This window comes from Vanrija pseudolonga, chromosome 5 (assembly GCF_020906515.1).
Source record: "Vanrija pseudolonga chromosome 5, complete sequence".
NCBI classification, from domain to species: domain Eukaryota; kingdom Fungi; phylum Basidiomycota; class Tremellomycetes; order Trichosporonales; family Trichosporonaceae; genus Vanrija; species Vanrija pseudolonga.
The window spans coordinates 2,103,513-2,121,012 of record NC_085853.1 but is presented as its reverse complement, the minus strand read 5'-3'; the positions used below and the strand labels follow the sequence as shown (position 1 = coordinate 2,121,012).

The 17,500-nt window shown below is 63.6% G+C and overlaps 9 protein-coding genes across 9 annotated transcripts; 4 read left to right on the top strand and 5 right to left on the bottom strand.

Moving 5' to 3' along the window:
- Window positions 1–267: 267 nt before the first annotated feature.
- On the bottom strand, window positions 268–926 carry LOC62_05G007509 (uncharacterized protein; the record flags this gene model as incomplete). Its single annotated transcript, XM_062774035.1, has 2 exons — window positions 268–794; window positions 833–926. 2 exons carry the CDS (start codon window positions 924–926, stop codon window positions 268–270), a joined length of 621 nt encoding a protein of 206 aa, XP_062630019.1.
- A 697-nt stretch (window positions 927–1,623) lies between these two features.
- Window positions 1,624–3,722, bottom strand: ACX3.2 (Putative acyl-coenzyme A oxidase 32, peroxisomal). The gene is made up of 2 exons (XM_062774034.1): window positions 3,155–3,722; window positions 1,624–3,109 (listed from the first exon to the last, which is right to left on the bottom strand). Exons 1-2 carry the CDS (start codon window positions 3,601–3,603, stop codon window positions 1,669–1,671), a joined length of 1,890 nt encoding a protein of 629 aa, XP_062630018.1. The 5' UTR covers window positions 3,604–3,722; the 3' UTR covers window positions 1,624–1,668.
- Window positions 3,723–4,313: 591 nt separating this feature from the next.
- LOC62_05G007507 (uncharacterized protein) lies at window positions 4,314–5,606 on the bottom strand (the record flags this gene model as incomplete). Its single annotated transcript, XM_062774033.1, has 1 exon — window positions 4,314–5,606. One exon carries the CDS (start codon window positions 5,604–5,606, stop codon window positions 4,314–4,316), a length of 1,293 nt encoding a protein of 430 aa, XP_062630017.1.
- A 528-nt stretch (window positions 5,607–6,134) lies between these two features.
- Window positions 6,135–7,811, top strand: LOC62_05G007506 (uncharacterized protein; the record flags this gene model as incomplete). Its single annotated transcript, XM_062774032.1, has 2 exons — window positions 6,135–6,189; window positions 6,230–7,811. Exons 1-2 carry the CDS (start codon window positions 6,140–6,142, stop codon window positions 7,809–7,811), a joined length of 1,632 nt encoding a protein of 543 aa, XP_062630016.1. The 5' UTR covers window positions 6,135–6,139.
- A 50-nt stretch (window positions 7,812–7,861) lies between these two features.
- On the bottom strand, window positions 7,862–9,376 carry LOC62_05G007505 (uncharacterized protein; the record flags this gene model as incomplete). The annotated part of the gene is made up of 2 exons (XM_062774031.1): window positions 7,862–9,217; window positions 9,251–9,376. The coding sequence occupies 2 exons, from the start codon at window positions 9,374–9,376 to the stop codon at window positions 7,862–7,864; spliced, it is 1,482 nt and encodes a 493-aa protein (XP_062630015.1).
- Window positions 9,377–9,822: 446 nt separating this feature from the next.
- Window positions 9,823–11,257, top strand: RRP36 (rRNA biogenesis protein RRP36). Its single transcript, XM_062774030.1, has 4 exons — window positions 9,823–10,202; window positions 10,244–10,530; window positions 10,568–10,974; window positions 11,022–11,257. Exons 1-4 carry the CDS (start codon window positions 9,879–9,881, stop codon window positions 11,231–11,233), a joined length of 1,230 nt encoding a protein of 409 aa, XP_062630014.1. The 5' UTR covers window positions 9,823–9,878; the 3' UTR covers window positions 11,234–11,257.
- Window positions 11,258–11,315: 58 nt separating this feature from the next.
- Window positions 11,316–12,509, bottom strand: LOC62_05G007503 (uncharacterized protein; the record flags this gene model as incomplete). Its single annotated transcript, XM_062774029.1, has 3 exons — window positions 12,457–12,509; window positions 12,118–12,403; window positions 11,316–12,050 (listed from the first exon to the last, which is right to left on the bottom strand). The coding sequence occupies exons 1-3, from the start codon at window positions 12,495–12,497 to the stop codon at window positions 11,316–11,318; spliced, it is 1,062 nt and encodes a 353-aa protein (XP_062630013.1). The 5' UTR covers window positions 12,498–12,509.
- A 748-nt stretch (window positions 12,510–13,257) lies between these two features.
- LOC62_05G007502 (uncharacterized protein) lies at window positions 13,258–14,056 on the top strand (the record flags this gene model as incomplete). Its single annotated transcript, XM_062774028.1, has 3 exons — window positions 13,258–13,679; window positions 13,721–13,808; window positions 13,847–14,056. The coding sequence occupies 3 exons, from the start codon at window positions 13,258–13,260 to the stop codon at window positions 14,054–14,056; spliced, it is 720 nt and encodes a 239-aa protein (XP_062630012.1).
- Window positions 14,057–14,373: 317 nt separating this feature from the next.
- On the top strand, window positions 14,374–17,449 carry Nup153_1 (Nuclear pore complex protein; the record flags this gene model as incomplete). The annotated part of the gene is made up of 3 exons (XM_062774027.1): window positions 14,374–14,680; window positions 14,721–14,797; window positions 14,858–17,449. 3 exons carry the CDS (start codon window positions 14,374–14,376, stop codon window positions 17,447–17,449), a joined length of 2,976 nt encoding a protein of 991 aa, XP_062630011.1.
- Window positions 17,450–17,500: the final 51 nt, after the last annotated feature.

The following is a 17,500-nucleotide window of genomic DNA, read 5'->3' as shown; positions in this document are numbered from 1 at the left end:
CGGGGGGACAAAGGACGTGGATCTGGGGATTGATTACGAGCAGGCACGGGGGTGTGCGGCTGCTGTTGTTGTATCGAGAATGCATGCCTGTCAAGACGGCATCACAAGCGGCGGCATGTATGACTGCTGGATCACGGCCGCATCACACCGGCCTCCGCCCGCGCCACATTGTCCAGCGACAACAACAAGCCACCGTAAATCGAAACGCAAGGGACACAAAGCGCAACGTCATATGTATACATGGTGATTGTCCTAACTACAGCTGTACTACAGCACAGCGTAGGCGGCGGCTGCGAGGAGCAGCAGCGGGGAGAGGTAAGCTGCAGGTGCGGCGCTGCTGGGTTTGGCTGGCGCGGCTGACGCCGACGCAGCGGGGGCAGCAGCTGCCGACTGTGAGGCGGACACGGCCGCAGAGGCCGACTCGGATGCCGCCGCAGCGAGGATAGGCGGCGGCGTGGCGTGCACGACGCCAATCGACGGCGCCTGCGTGACCGCACTGCCCGCGGGCCTGATCTCGAACGGCTCGGACGACACGCGCGTGCCGTCGCTGTACTCGAGCGAGAGGCGGAACGCGTTGCCAAGGAAGCGGCTGCCGCGCGCCCACACGACCCACTCCTTCTCTTCCCCAGCAGCGAGGTATCCCAGGTCGATCCCCTCGGCGCCGGCGTTGGCGGAGAAGTCGAACGGCACGTCGAGCGACGACGAGGTGAGGTTGATCCGCACGTGCGTCTGTGCGCTCGTGGACGGCGTGAAGGCCGCTACGACGTATGCTGGCGTCGAGTGGTCGTTGATCCCTGCGGCGTGAGCGGCACAAGAGAAGAGGGGGACGTACACCAGTCTTGCGAGGTCGGGAAGATGACCCGCGCCGAGCTTGCCGCGGCGAGGGGCGCCGCTGCGAGCAGTGCGAGCGGGGCGAGGAGGAGCATGGTTGTGGTGGCAGGGGGGGAGGGGAGGCATTGCCACCACCCAGCGTTGCGGCCTATATATGGCGGCAGGAGCTGGCCACCATGCAGTAGCGACGCACGCCAGCGTCTCCAAGACAGCACCACCTCGCGACGACAACGACATACTCATGCCCAAAGCAGCTCGCCATCAGCTGCGACCAGCACCAGCAATGAATGACATGAGGCAGCCCCCCCCCCCCCCCACCCCCCGCGGGTGGCTGGTCGCCCGTTGTCGGGTCGCGCGAGGAACGTCGTACCACTGCCCGAGGTCACCACTAGATTTGGACAACGAATGCTGGAACGGTAGGGGTAGGCACGTGGTGCCTCTCTCTTCACGACCGCGGCGGCGTGTGGAGTTGGGGGTGGGCTGCATGGGAGGGTGGGAGGATGGGGGCTGCGTCATGGCGTCGTCGTGCATGCAATGTTGTAATGTCGCTTTCGGGGCCACTGGCGGCCGGCCGCAAGGGGACTGGAGGAGATGCCCGCCGCCACACACAGTCAGAGTTCGCTTCCGACGGGTCGCTCATGGCAGTCGACACGATCAATATGTTTGCCGTGAAGCCCACCCCGGCTCCCCTTCTCCGGCTCCCCTGCTCCGAGGCACTCGCCAGACTCCAAGCACCACTACCAGATCCCATGACGAGAGTGCGGCGTGCTGTGCGGCCCCCACACTAACCCGCCGTATCAATACTGTGCATACAAACTACCCAGACTACTCCACCATTTAAAGCTTCGCCGACACCAGCTCGCCGTGGTTGTCGTACTCGTTGTAGCGCTCCCAGTCGATCGCAATGGGCGCGTACAGCAGGCCCTCGGGGATGCCGAAGCCGTCGACGAGGGGGATGGCGTCGGGCGCAAGGATGGCCACGTCGGCGGACAGGCGGCCCTCGACCGTCGCACCGAGCTTGGGCGGGATGAGGCCGTTGGTCACGAGCCAGCCGAGCTCGCGCTCAATAACAGCGAGGCCGTGCACGCGGGCGATTTTGGTGAGGATCTGGCGCGTGGCAGGGTCGTTGGTCTTGACAATCTGGCCAACGAGCTCGTCCATGCACAGGCGCTCGCCGTACGCGCGCGACACGCGCTGGATCGTCTCGCTCTCGTCGTGCATCCACACGTCAAACAGCTCGCGCTTGCCCTTGCCCACCTTGGCGGCGAGGTTGGCGGCCAGGTCCTTGGCCGTCTTGGCCGACCACGCACGGATAATGTCACGGAGGACGTGGGGGTCCTCGAGGTCGGACGACTCGGTGGCCGCCGCGCCGCGGGGAAGGATCACCTTGCGCTCCTGGATGCCCGCGAGCAGCTCCTTGGCAACCTTCTGCATGAGGACCGAGTTGTCGCCCTCGGCCGTGATGCCGGCGTGGGCAAAGCCGATCGTGCTCGACAGACGCGACGCCTTTAGGTAGCCCTGGCCACCGCAGCGCTCACGGCAGATCGAGCCGGTGCGCTCGACGTGCCAGGTGACGAGGGGCTTGATGACGCACACCTCGCGCACGACGTCGGCAGGGTCCGCGGCGGGGTTGGCCCAGATGGCCTTGACGCGGTTCATGCCGAGCGCAAGGGCGTACGTGCGGGCGAGGAGGGGGATGATGGCGCGCTGCTGGAGCTGGTACGAGAGGATTGGGGCGTCCGAGCGGCCGTTGGGGCCAACAGCCATACGGGTGGCGGCGTAGCGGACAGCAATCGTCAACGCAAGCTTGGCCGACGCGAGCGTCATGGCCGCGATACACAGACGGCCGGAAAGGAGCTGGTCGGCAACACGGATGAAGCGGCCGCGGCGCGAGGCAATCTTGGAGCTGAACGCGCCGTTGGCATCGACCTCGGAGTGGCGGTTGAGCAGGCCCTCGCGGGGGATGCGGACATTGTCAAACGCGAGGAGCGCATTGTCGACGCCGTCGAGCTCCTGCTTGCGGCCCATGTCCCGGATCGTCACGCCGGGGAGAACCTTGAGCGACTTGGGGTCGCGGATCGGCACAAGGAAGGCGTGAACGCCCTCCTCCTTGCCACCGATGCGGAGCTGGGCAAAGACGATGCAGTAGCTGGCGTGGACGGCGCCGTTGGAGATCCAGTACTTCTGCGACTTGGGCGAGGGCGAGTTGATGATGAATTCGGACGTGGCGGGGTCGTACGTCGCGGTCGTCTCCATCTCGATGGCGTTGTTGCCGTAGCTATGCCAGGTTAGCGGGTTCAATCGTTGCACGTTCTCTGCTCACCCAAGCTCCGTGAGGCCGAAGCAGCCGGTAGCGTCGAGACGGTCGATCGCGGGCACGAGGTGGCGATGGCGCTCAGTGCCAAGCTTGATGAGGGTACCGCCAAAGAGGTTGAAGTGGACCGTCATCTTGGTGGCGGACCCCGAGTCGGCGAGGCCGATGCACTCGTGTGCGGCGAAGATGTTGAGCGGGTTGGTCTCAAAGTCGAGCACGCTGATGAAGCCCTGCTGGCCGATGGCGCGCAGGCGCTGGAAGGCGCGGTCGCGCTCCTCCTTGAGGGTAATGTCGAAGCGGGGCACAAAGAGGTCGTGGTTGTCGCTCATGAACTGCTTGAAGTTTTTGCGCGTGTCGCGGTTGTCCGGGTCGAGGATCTTGTTGAGCGCCTCGGGCGAGAAGTCTGGCGACGGGTCGCTGCCGTGCAGCGAGGTGAAGGCCGAGCCTGAGCGCGTCATTGTGGGAGGGGGTTGGATGGGTTGGGTGCTGGAGGTGCACGCTCTCGGTCGTGTCTTTGGACGATGATGAGGAGGAGAAGAAGAGATGCGATGGGATCTCCTGTTGTCCGGTTTTGTCGGTGAGAAAGTCGATCGATCTGCTGGCAGTGACGCGTGTAACACGTCCGGTAAATACAACCAGTAACCGATGGAGAGTCACGTGATGAGGTTAGGGATCAGTATCAGTGGCACGTCAGAGGCGCTTGATGAGCTTGGCGAAGACGTCTCACGAAGCATGCAAGCAAGGTAAGAATGACAATCAGTGCCGGAGCTCACTCCAGTTCCTGCGGAGGTTGTCGAGACTGATAATCATCTGTCAGCTTATCGTAAAAGATAACAACCAGCTGTTGTGGGCGAGCTCATGGCCGACCAACGTTTTGACCCACCTGGGTCAGGGATAATATTGTGAGGCTTGGAGTCACCGGCTCCGCGTAGATCATCTAACCGCAGTGTCCGTAAAATACGGAACTGTCAGAATACCTTCAGACGCGTCGTGGCCATGCGTGTCTTGTGGCGCACTACACCTCGCACGTCTTCGGGAAACAGTGGTGTATATGTACATGTCATTAAGGGATGCGTCGGCACTGTGGCCACGCCTAGGATTATTGTCCGTAGTATGCCAGAACGTGTGGCACGCAAGTGTATGTGCCGGCCCAAGCCAGTGTCTAAGGTCAGCCGCGGGGGGCGCGGCGATGCATGTCGTCCATGACGTCGCGGATGGTGGACGGGTGAGCGAGGGACAGGAGCTCGTCGAGGGCGAGGGCCGCCTTGAGATGTCTCTGGTCGCTGTTCGTCTTGCCTTCAAAGTGTGGGCCGAGGAGCTCGGCGATATCGCCAAATCGGTCTGATGGAATGTACGGCGTCGCGGTGCGGTCAATCTCCTGGGGGATTACAGGCGACGCGGTAAGGTCCTCGGCAGGCGTCGCGGGATCCAGCGGGCTTGGAGCACTTGGAGCATCTGGCGCTGTAGGCTTTTCGCTATCCGTATCCTCCTTGGACGACCTGGGCGGGCTGCCCTTGACCGACGGCGGAGCACCCGAAGTGCTCAAGCTGCGGCGCATCCCGCGCCACATGTTGGAGATTACACCGAGCGAGGCATTGTTCTTGCCGCTCGGTGTGACAGGAGCAGCGGGGTCCGGGGCCGGGGTCAGGGCTGGATCAGCGCCCACGGCCACAAAGTCGGAGAAGGTTGTGCTCGACCGCGGAGTGACTGCTGGTGTCGGGTTACGCGTCTCGGGAGGATGCGCACCCTGCTCGGCGAAGAACGTGAGGATCGACGCGTCGCGCGCGTCTATGTCGCCTAGGGCCTCATCCTCATTGCCACCATTCGACTTCTTGGTCGGGGTTTGAGTCGCCTTGTCCTTGAACTTTGGGTCTTCGACTACCACCTCGGAGACGAGGCTGGAACGCTTCTCGCCTAGGACGTCGAGTTCAATCGAGCTCCCGGGTGAATGAGGAGGTGATAGGGCTGGCGGTGCGAGCGCGGCAGGCGAGAGAGGGGAACGCGGCCCCTTTGTTGGTGAGCTTGGAGCAGTAGTCTTGACGGGGGAAGGTGACTCGGGGATCTTCTCCGATGAAAGAACCGAGGTGTCCAGGGGGTGAATAACGGCTTCCTCCTTGGTGAAAACACGCGCGGGCTTGGGTGTCGAAGGCGGCGATGATGCCTTGACTGGTGATGGTGGAGCAGACTTCTTGACCGGGGTGGACACTGGAGCCTTGGGTGGCAAAGACTTGACTGGAATCGACGTGGGCGGCTTGGGCTCGACCTTGGATGGTGACACCGAGCCTGACGAGCGAAGCGAGACGGGAGGGGACTGGAGCGGTGTGCTTGGCGCGCTGGGCGCGTAGCTGGGTATGCGTGTGGGTGGCGGGCGGCGAGGAGTAGGGGCTGTTGTTGTTGCAGTGGGAGTAGGTGCTTCCTGCTTGGATTCCACTGTTGACGACGACGAGCGCTGGTGAGGCATGCTCGGCCGGCGCGCAACAGGCAGGCGGGACGGCTTGGCCGCTGTGGGGCTGGTGGGCTGTGCGGCGCTGGAAGAAGGTTTGGTCATGTTGAGAGGGGAGAAGGGAAAAGAGTGTTGTTGGTCGAGTATAAATATCCTGGCAGCCAGCTGGCAGTGGGTGTTGCCGCCGAGTGTGCCGGTCGGGAGAAGGCGTCGCGTGAGGGATAAGGAGCGTGTGTGTGTGCGTGGGCGTGTGTGGGCGCCACTGTCGCCGGCCCAGCGTCGCAGCGTGTGGCGGCGAGGCGGCGCGACGCGCGAGTGTGTGTTTGGGTGCGAGTAGTTGGATAAAAGGTCGAGTCAGAGTGTAATGGACAATACCAAGGATGCCTTGCTCGCTGTTTATATCGTCGTGCACGCCAACAGAAGCAATCTGAGCGCCGCCAGCCGCCTCGAGGCGGATCCTGTGGAGCCCCGCGCGGCCAAATGAACTGACGACCTGACACAACAACGGCCAATCCACGATTTTCGACTTTTCGACCATCACAACGACGGGCATGCCAGCGGCGACGACAACAACCAACGCCGAGGCGTCGTCCTCGACAAGGTGAGTCCCCAAGCGTACACGCAGCCAAGCTGACCTCCAGCGCGCTCCTCGCCCGGCGCGAGGACCTCACCTCGTCGCTCCTCGACTCGCCGTACGACCCCGTCGCCTACCTCGAACGCAGCGAGGTGTACGCTGCCCTCGCGTACCCCGACCTCTCAGCAGGCGACGCGTACCGCGCGCTCCTGCTCTCCGACGAGGTGCAGAACGAGGGCGCCGAGTTCCACGCCGAGGCGACCGAGGCGCTCGAGGCGTACGCCGAGCTCGGGGTACCGTCTGTGCTTGAGCTCGAGCCTGGGCTGGGCGAGCTGGCCCTCGACGACGACGGCGCCGAGTCGGACGCCGACCTGTCCCCCGCTGTGGCGCGGCTCGCCCGACTCGCCTCGCAGCGCGCGTACCAGCTCCTCGCGGCCGGGTTACTCGACACGGGCTGCCTGCGCTCGGCGTACAGCTTCATCCAGCGCGGGCTCGAGGCGGTCCCCACCGACAGCGCCCTGCGGGACACCGAGGCGCGGCTCAAGGCCGCTGCGGAGAAGCGGCTCGCCCGCCCCATTGACGACCTGAGCGCCGTCACGCTGCCCGAGTGGGGGAGCGCGCGCCGCGAAGTCTACCCGTGGAACGAGCACGAGCCGGACCGGTACGCTGCGGCGTCACTCGCCGAGGTGAACGAGGGCCTGTCGGCCGTCGCGCCCAAGCTCGCTATCCAGGCCGTGGCGCTGCCCGCGCTCGACGGCGAGGGGACGAGCGTCCAGCTCGGCCTGTTCGCGCTCGAGGACATTGCCGCCGGCGAGCTCGTGCTCGACGAGTACTCGCTCGTCACGGCCAGCAGCCGGCAAAAGGCCATGGTGTGCGACGCGTGCTCTATCGACCTGTTGTCCCTCGAGGACGCGCAGCCACTCAACTGCGAAGAGTGCTATGATACCGTCTTCTGCAGCGAGTTCTGCCACGACGCCGCGATGGAGCGCTACCACCCCGCCGTGTGCAACAAGGACGTGGACGCGATCGCGAAGGACCCCGCAACTGGGCAGGAGGATGAGACGCTGCATTTGCTGCTGCTCGCGCGTGTGCTCGCCATCGCGGCACACGAGGAGGTGCACCCGCTGCAGGTCAAGGAGATCAAGTTCATCTGGGGCGCGTTGGCTGCCGCGCCGACGGACGGGCAGGAGCCGCACGCGCCTGCGCTGCCCTTCTCGTTTAAGTTCAACATCGAGACGCCGCTGCACATCCTTGAGAAGATGGACATTGACGTGTGGTCCGAGCTCGAGGCGTACGACCTCTGGGTGCTCAACACCGTGTATGCCAAGCAGCGCGGCACGGCATCGGCCCGGCAGAACAAGTACGACGGCAAGAGCGACGTCGCCGCCGTCCACCCGTACTGGTGCCTCGCGAACCACGACTGCGACCCCAACATTACGTGGGAGTGGGACGGGCGCATCCGGTACAAGGCGCGCGAGGTGCGTGTGGTTGGCGACCGGCGAGGCGGGGTCAAGAAGGGCGAAGAGCTGCTCAGCCACTACTGCGACGTCAACCTCCCCGTCGCTGAGCGCCGCGAGTGGGCAAAGAACACGCTCGGCGGGTGGTGCCGTTGCGCGCGGTGCCAGCGCGAGTCGGGCGAGTCGGCGTAAACTCGCTTCATCTAGTGTACAGTAGCATCTAGTTATGACATCTATTGCATCTACCCCTCCATTGTGGCGCGGTGTGCGTCGGCTCGGGCAAAGATTAGGTCAATGAATGCGCCGATCACGACGCGCTTGCCAACGGGCGCGAGGTGAGCCATGAGCGCGTCGACTCTGCGCGCGGCCTTGGCGGTAGTCCAGTCTTTCGGCACGGGACTCGACCCAAACATGAGCTTGGAAGGCATGATCTGTTCCAGCGCATGCAGCCGGTCCGCATCGCTCACCGCTGCGGCCTGGAGCACCAGGCGCTCCGACACGGCGGGGTTGGCCCCAAAGCTGCCTGTGGCGTGGTAGGCGATCAGCGCGGTGAGGAGCGCGTGTGCCGCGCGTTTCTGGAGCATGAAGACCAGCTCGTCTAGCGCCGCTGCAGCACGTCTGCCGTCGGCAGTGTTCGGGATAATGCCCGTGACGTATGTCTGCAAGATGGAGACGCGGCCCGCCGCGCTCGCGGGGTGCAGACGGCTGAGGAGGGCAACGAGGTCGGCCTGAAACGACTGCGTTGGCTGTGGCGGCGCGCTAGGGGGTGTATATGGAGTCGCGTAGGCTGGTGTCGCGGTGTGCTGCGAGTCGAGGCTCGTCGTGCTGTACGTGCTTGCCGCGCTCACCTGGCGGCTGGACGCAGGGGTTGGGTACGGAGGTGGGATGGACGGTGATGGTGATACTCCGTCACTGGCGTCTTCGTCGTCGGTCTCGTCGTCCCCGTCGTCATCGTCTTCGCCCTCAGCGTCCTCTTCCTCTTCCTCCTCGCCCTCAGCGTCGTCGTCGGTGTCGTCCTCGTCCACTTCGGTCACAGGGTTTGGTGTGATAACCGGAGGGGGCTGAGAAACAACCATAGGGGCTGGGGTTGCAACCACGGCAGGTGGCACAACAACCATGGGAGCTGGGGTCACGACCGGTGGAGTCGGCCCGACAAACTGTGGAGTCTGTGCACTCGGAAGCGGCTGCGGATCCAAGACTTCCAGCAGTGCCGGGTCGAACCCCAGTACAGCCGCGAGGTCGTCCTGGACGCCGAAACTTGCTTGTTGCGGACCAGGGAACACGTGTCCCACCGCAGGAGGCATGAAACCGTTGCCTGTCCAGAACGTGGGGTGGCTCGGTGCAGCCGGGGTGGGGAGGAACAACTGGGCCTGCGGCTCGAACGTCATGCCGCCCATCAGTGGCTGAAATTCCATGGACGGCGCCGGCAGCAACCCGCCCGCAAAGTTGCAGAACGAGTATGACTCGAAGCACGTATTACATGGCGGCGCAGTCCCATGTGTCGTGAGGCAAAACTTGCGGCCAAGTTTGCACTGCTCACAGGCGTCGCGGTAGGCGTTGAGGCTGACACCTGGGGCGTGGAAGGATGGGCGCTGCGCCTGGCGTCAGCTAGAGGGCGTCATCAAATTCACCTCCACTGCCTGCGGTGACGGGCGGATCGCGTACGGGACATAGCTCCACAGCGCGGGTGTGAAGCGCCTGTCGACGTCGTAGAGCTGCGGGAAGGCGGCGAGGACGTCTGCTGTCTGCTGGTCCATTGGTGAGTGTGAGTGTGGGAGTGAGCAAGGAGGAGGAGCATGACGCCGTTATGAGCATGGTCAGTTGCGTGCTGGATACCAACGGGGGCGCTGTTCATTGTGCTGCCTGTGCGAGGAACACACACATCGAAACAAGGAACACGCTGCAGACGCCCTACACGCGCCTCGCACTCGGCGGCGCGGACACCAGCTATGGCATGCTCGCACTTGTGCCCCGGATTGTCGGAGATTAACGCATCGCGTCAGTGGTATTGTGTCGAGAGGCCTTGGTTGCCATGGTTCTTGAGCGCATCGTGACCAAAGCAAAGGGAGGGAGGGAGCAAGCAAGAGGAAGTGGGAACAATGCAAAGGAGATTGTAAACAATCCAATTCAAATGACCCTATAAAGGAAGTCGATCTCGATTTGCGGAATCTAAAGTGACCTCCACTTGTGGATCAAGATTTCAGTCAACTCTTGCGTCAAGCCAGCTCACAACAACACAATCGCACCCAACCACACACAATGGCCAAGAAGAGCGCCGCGCCGCTGTCCAAGGCGTCCAAGGCACGCAAGTTTGCCGACATGGACGACGACATCCTCGACCCCGACTCGGAGGAGGACGAGTTCACCAATTACAGCTCCAAGGGGCTCCGCGGCGGCCAGGACGACGACGAGGACGACGAGGATGACGAGGAGGGCTCGGAGGATGGCGAGCTCGAGGAGGGTGCCGAGTTCGCCGAATCCGACGAGGAGGGCGACGGCGTCGCGACGTGGGAGCCGGATAACTGGGACGGGGCGAGCGAGTCCGAGTCCGAGTCTGAGGAGGAAGGCGACCGCGTGCAGATGGTGAGCCTAAGATCCTCCTCCCGCAGCTCTAACACGCGCAGAAGAAGCTCCAGAAGGGCCTCAACGACATCCCTCTCGCAACGCTCATGAAGGCGCAGAAGAGCCTCAGGCGGCAGGCCGACGAGTCCGACTCTGACGGCGAGCCGGGCCCCTCGTCCAAGGAGAGCAAGCTGGCGGCGATGAAGGCGCGCCTGGCGGAGATGCAGCGCGCCAAGGGCAAGGCTTCGGGCGTCACGCTCGATGACGAGGCGGGTCCGAGCCGGAAACCGCGCCGTGAGCACGAGGAGGAGACGGAGCGCGAGCGGCAGAAGCGCGAGAACAAGCATGCGTGGGTTAGAGGCATCGGACCGTCGCTGACCCGCCAGCCCGACGATGATGAGCACGAAGAAGCAGGTGTCCCGCGCCCGCCAGGTGGTCGACGTGCAGAAGAAGGCGAGCCGTGACCCGCGCTTCTCGTCCCTCTCGGCCGGACAGGTCGACGCGCACCTCCATGCGCAGGGATACGCCTTCCTCCCGCAGCTCCTGCGCGACGAGCAGAAGAACCTCCGCCAAGCCGTCGCCGCCGCCATGAAGGCCGAGAAGACGTGCAAGCTGTACGAGAAGCCGCGGTTCACTGCCGAGCGCGAGCGTCTCGAGCTCGAGCTCGCGCGTGTGCGTACCAAGGTGGAGCGGACAGAGCGCGAAACGCGGAACCGCGAGGTGCTGTCCGCTGCCAAGCGCGAGGAGCGGGAGAAGCGCGAGCAGGGCAAGGGCGCGTGGTTCATGAAGAAGTGTAAGTGGTTCTGTGTAGTGCAAGAAGGTGGCGCTGACGCGCCGCAGCCGAGAAGCGCGACCTGCTTCTCAAGGCCAAGTTCGACAGCCTGGAAGAACGCGGCGGCAAGGGCGCAGTCAAGAAGGCCATGGACAAGAAGATGAAGAAGGTGGCTGCGAAGGAGAAGAAGTCGCGGCCGTTCAAGGCTGGCGGCGGGGGTGGCGGCGGTCGCGAGGGCGCAGGCGGCGGCGACGGCAACAAGCGGCGGCGCGTGGCCTAGCCCAGCCTTGCCACCTCACACATGTACACTATCCAGCAATCCACCCAGTGACACACTCTGCATTAATTAATTACATTTACCCCTAGTGATGCTTCGGCATGCCCGTCTGTCTCAAGTCGATAAAGAATGACTTGTCGTTCAAGTCGATGTTCTGTTCGATCCACTTGGAGTCTGCCCCGGCGAGCTGGTAGATCTCCTCTGGCCCATGCTTTGGCTGCCAGCCAATGTTGCGTCCGTTCCGTCCGACAATGTTCATGCGCCCGCCGCACTCGATGATGATCTGCTCGGGCTTGACTCCGATCGCGGCGGCGGCGGCGTCGAAATCAATCTCGGTGGCCGGCTTGACCGTCTCGTCGAGCTCGAGGTCGTGCAGGATGACCTTGGACAGCTTGGTCCACTCGAAGCTGCCGTTCTCGGCGAAGTAGAACCCAGCCGGCGCGTCGGGGCGCTTCAGCAGCTGGACGTACAGCGCACCCAGGTCTTCGATATGGCACAGCGCAAACGTCGCCGTCGACGGCCACCGCCACAGGTGCCCAGTCGCCTTGGCGATCTGTACCAGCCGCACGAGGTGGATGCTGAGCGTCTGCGGGCCGAACGTGTGGCTCCGCCCAAAGATGGTCGGCGAGAGCACGTTGTGCACCTTGACGCCGACCTTGGCGCCGAGTGCCTGCGCCGTAGCATAGTTGTCGGCGAGGTCACGCGCGACTTGGAAAATGTCGTTGCCTCCCCGTGGGGCGTGGAGCGGGTCGGCGTCGTCGTAGATCGGCTCGCGGGTTTCGATGCCCGCGAAGGATGCAAAGATCTTTGCGCCGCCGTGCTGCACGCTTCAGCATGTAACCTCTTTCAACGCCACCAGCCCCAGCCCCGGCCCCGGCCCCACCCACCCCGATGTACCGCCGCTCGCCGCCGAGCTCGCCCAGCGCCTCGATAACAGGCGGCGCGACCGCATCCCACCGGAAATCAGTCATCTCCACCACCGTGTCGATGTCGTGCTCGTGGATGAACGCCTTGAGCGCCACGGGGTCCTCGCGGTCGATCTGGACCGGCTCAGTCCCGAGCGCCTTGAGCTTGTCGACGCTTTCGGCGTGGAAGTAGGTCGTGTAGATGACCAGATCGGGCAGCTCGCCCGTGGAGCGGAGCGCCGCGATCTGGTACAGGGCTTCGCCTCCGCTGTGTGCTGTCAGCGCTTGCTTGACGTAGCTGGGCCGTCGACGCCGACGCACAGATACCCCGATCCTCCTGTCAGCAACACGCGCCGCGGCATATTGTGATGGAGTGTGTTGTTGTGGTTTGATGAGGATGCGGAGTCGTCGCTTCGAGTGTTGTTGGGGCTGCGGCAGCGGCAGAGGAGGCGGCGGCGGCGGCGGCGGCAGCGGCTGGAGTCGTCGATGACGTCGTGCCTGCCGGCTGCCGGCTTGGCCAGTCACGAGGTGTTGTTTCAAGGTGGTGCTGCCACACTTGGCGCAGTCATGTCTCGGGCTGCGCGGCGACGGGGGGTTAGTTCGTCGCCGAGCTGGGAACAGTAGACCCCGCATGTTTTGCTGCTGCGCCGCTGCATGCCCTCGGCGTCACCTAGTTGCGCGATAGCGCGGGCCCCATTCCACTGGCCACTCACTGGCTTGGCTCCGTGCAGGGGTGGTGCATATCTGGAGCCCCAGATTGGGCGGGAGCAAAACCTCGCCTATGGAGATCGACGACGGCGTGTGGCATCTGCACGAGATGATCGCCGGGTGCGTTGTGCCCAGTGCAAGAGGTGAAAGAACTGTCGCGCGCATCTGTTGTCCTCTGTGCAACTGGAGTGGTGCGAAGCGCCTCTTGGAAGGGATAAAGATGGGGCTGGATCAACTGCCTCTGCTCCCTCCATCCTCCCAATGTCTAACTTACCCCCAGGCTTCTTCGGCCCGCAGAACGTGCCACCCCGGCCCACGAGTGCCTTGGGCCCTAACAATGCGCCACCTAGGACCACGAGCACCCCTCTATCGCATCTCGCTGCTCCTTTTGAGCCTAGAGGACAGCCGGCGGGCATGAACGGTCCCAATATCAGCCTGCCCGGCCTCCACAGTGCCGACAACGACGCGTTCGGTCTGCCCACTGCGCGTCCGCGCCTGCCCACGCCCCCAGAAGACGACATTCACTCCCGGTACGAAGTCCTACAGGCACAGTACGTGGAGATTACCCGCCAGCTGGCGGACCTTGCGAAAGAGATTCCGGACGGGGTCGCCTACCAGGAGATCGCGAACAAACTGCGCAAGTTCCCAGAGCACACTCTGCCTGTTCACAACGAAGTCAAGTTTCACTTCTGGCAGCTCGACTACGAAATCAAGAAGGTTTCCACGGCATTTGAAAAGCACAAGGAAGAGGAGGCACTCTACAAGAACAACGAGCAAGTCTACAAGAACAATGAGGCCTTACGGCTTGTCTGCATAGGGCAGCGCCATGAGGCCAGGTGTGTTGATGAGCTAGCCACATGCCAAGCTGACGTGCCAGAAACCACAACAAGGCTCTCAACTACATGGGACTTCCACTCAACATTGTGCCCTCTGTGTCCGGCTTTTTCCCTCCAAAGGACCTTCCCGTAAGCGGCTCCAGCACGTGCACCCGCTCACATCCCAGATCCTGGACTCGTATGAAACTGTCTCGAGGCTCAACCAAGCCCAATGGATCCAATACTTTCGGTTCTACTACCCGGGCCTAGGAAAGCTCCCAGACGACATGGCGAACTCGGCTCCTCGTGATGCCATGACCAAGGCCATCTGCAGTGCTATCGGCGTTGACTGGGCTTGGAACGAGAAGAGGCTGGGTGGCTATGACGTCCCTATGTAGGCAGTCGCGAGTTGTTGCCAATTTGCCGTCCATAGACAGTTTATAGTTTAGTTTTCTAGTACAAAGTAGTCATCATTAACAACGTGTCGTATCTGCAGTGGGTGCATGCCATCGTAGTAGTAGCAGTAGCAGAGAGGGGCACGTCGATGGCCACGTTGCCACAGTCGATGTCGCGCCAGTCGAGGCCGCACGTGACAAAACCTCCACCGGGCTGGTTCGCAGTGACATCACCAAACTCGACGCCGCGGAGGCGTCGATGCCCATCCTTCAACTTGCCACTGTCTCGTCTCTGACACTGCCCAACACCCAACTCGAACATGTTAGACCGGCGCCAAGACTCGTCGGCGAGCTCGGGCAGCGAGAGCGAGGCCGAGTCGACACTCTCGTCGGGGTACCAGACGCGAGAATGCGCCGTGCCCGGCTATGTCGCCACCCATCCCGTGTTCACCGCGACCGGCTTGCTGGACATGCTGGGCGAGGACGCGGAGATCAGCTTCCCGTGCGAGCCGGACACATTCTTCAAGGTCATGAGTGCCGCGACTACCATCTACGAGGCGACACCGCCGAACATCGAGAAGCTCGCCGTCGCCGCGTTCCTTACTCGGTTGTCGCGCCTGAACGAATGTGAGTCGTGGTCGCCACCGCGCACAACTGACCACCCCAGGGGCACACTATGACCGGCGCAAGCCCACCACCCGCGCCCGTCGCCGTCGCGACGGCACGCCCACCGAGCAAAGCAGCGTATACAGCAGTATCAGACACAGCACACCCTCGTCATCAGCATCGCCCGCGCCGTCGCAGGGGCCCTCGCCCGAACCTGCTGTGCCCCACTTCTCTCGCTTCTCGCGTCCGTCGTCAAGCCTCACCGTCATCGGATCCGAGGAGACGGTTGCCCCACGCACTGTAGCAACGAAGCAGCACCTCGACGAGGCGGTGGCTTCACTCCAGGGCGATATCGCACAGGGCTTTGCACGCATCGAAGGCAAGATGGCAGAAATGCATGCGACGACCAGGCTGGGTGCAACAGCCCCGCAGCCACTGCGCGAGGAAGCACAGACACTGCAGAACATCACCCGCCTGCTGTCCAAGCTCGAGTTACAGGCCAACCAGCTCGCCAACAACCTCGACCTGTCCGTGCGGAAGGCCGAGCGCCGCAGTGCCCACCAGCTGCCCGTGTCGCGCGAGGAGTTATGCGTCCGGCTTGCGGAGATGAGTGGCGAGCTGAACGACATCAAGTTACTCCGCACGGGCAAGGCAGACAAAGGGGTTGCGCCAGAGATTGTCGTCACGGCCGCCAAGTCAAGGGCGTCGTCAATCGAGGCGACACCAGCTGGATCCAAGACAGACGTGCCGTCTACCCCGCCAGTGGCCTTCAACCCCGCTCCCACATCGCAGTTCACCTTTGGCACTGTCTCACCGGTGGCTCGTGCCTCATCCTCGTCAACTTCTGCTGAGGGGAAGAAGGATGCCAAGGCGTCTGTCCCCACAACCGCGTCCGCTTCGCTCGGTGCGGCAATGCTAGCCAGGGCGACAACCCCCTCAACCGAGCAGACTGCCCTTGGTGAGGCAGTGATGCTGTTCAAGAAGCCCAGCAGCACCGCTCTCCGCCCGACTGCCAAGCCGTTCGTCGTTGGGGCTGGTGATGCAGCCTCACCCGCGACCTCCCCACGCCCCGCGTGGACGTGCGATATTTGTTTACTCAAGAACCCCGACTCGGCCTGGAAGACGTGCCTCGTCTGCGAGTCGCCACGCCCAAGCGCGGTTAGTTCTTCTGCACCTGGTCCTCTCAGCACTCCGGCTACCACCGCCACTGGAGCGACCTCCTTAGCGACATCCTCAGGTCCCCTCTGGGAATGCGACACGTGTGCGCTTCACAACCCCGACTCGGCCAAGGAGAAGTGCCTCGTCTGCGAGGCACCTCGCCCTCAGGTGCAGACCGAGTCTTCGTCGTCCGCCACAGCCACCGGGAGCTCAGTCGCTCCTGCCACAACGGCTCCCCCCCGACTCGTTCTTACCCAAACCACACCCCGGCTCACATTCACCTTCGGCAGCGTCACCCCGTTAAGATCAGACCCGTTAACCGTGCCCTCAGTGGCTGATGGCGCGGCGTTCAGCAAGTACGCGGGCAGACCGACGGCGCTGGCCGCGTCCAAGGGCGACTCTGCTCTCAGCGAGGCCGATCCCAAGAAAGACGGCGCAAAGACCGTGCTTGCCACCAAGGGCACGCGCTCCTCCTTCAAGACTGATACGTCCAAGTCTGTCGACGACGCTCAGCGCCAGCACGGCCACCACCCTTATGCTCCCGTGCCCAACTTACCCTCCCGCCACCCCAGCCAGGTGAGACGGGCCATTCCTCCTCCTTCCGAGGAGAAGACGGACAAGGCGGACAAGGGCAAGACCAAGCAAGACGAGGGCGTGAACGAGGTTGGAAGCGAGGTCCAGACAAAGCCTGCCACCTTGGTCCTTTCTATCCCTGTCATCGAACCTATCGCGCGTCCCGGCACCCAGCAAGGCTCTCGCTCTCCGTCCCCGCTTCCTTCGATCACGGAGATTGACGAGCACGATGAGCCTCAGCTGATTCGGGCGTCTGGGAGCGCGGCGATCAACCTTGCGGAGGCCACGCTCGGGGCAGCCCCTAGGAGCTTCTTGGACACTGCTGCCACCCAGACGTCAAACCACCCGCTCTTCGCTCAACCTCCCAACCCGCCGTCGTACAGGACTTTCAACCCTTCCGGCTCATACTTCCGCGAGAACAGCTTCAGCACGAACCCCTCACACCGGCCGTCTACCACACTGAGCTCGAACCAGCGCGAAAACAGCTTCAGTACCAACCCTTCTGGCAACCTGCCCCCGTTCGGGGCCACAGCACCTGTGCCCCCTCCAGACCTGTGGGCGCAGACCCGCCCGCCCGTCTCCATTCCCTCCCCATCCTTCTCATCGCCCTTCCCTCTGTCTTACCCTCCACCCCGCCCGTTCGGCCGCTCAACCAACCCATTCGTCAACACTCCGCCCCCGCCGCCGGCGTACCAGCCCGGCCATGGCCTGATCGGCCAGCCTGGCGGAGCAGGTCAGCCTAGCGGCCTCGCAGCTCAACCCGGTGGGTTCGGCTTCAGCGGTCTGGCTGGTCAACCTGCCAGTCAGGCAGGCCGGCTCACGCCCGCCGCGCCAGTGTTCGTCCCCGCCGCGGCTGGACCCCTGTTCCGCCCGCCCCCGCCACCGACGAGCAACTCGAACCTGAACCCCGGCGAGTGGACCTGCAAGCGTTGCACGCTCATCAACGCTCCCCCGTCGGCGGCCTTCTGCTCGTTATGCGAGGCGCCGCGCGACCCCGGGTGGGAGGCACCTCGCACGAGCGGCTTCCAGTTCTCATCGCACCCGTGGCGTCCGATCTAGGCGGTTGTGTCCGCCCACGTTGAGGCGGCTGCGCCCCTCAGAGCCCACAAG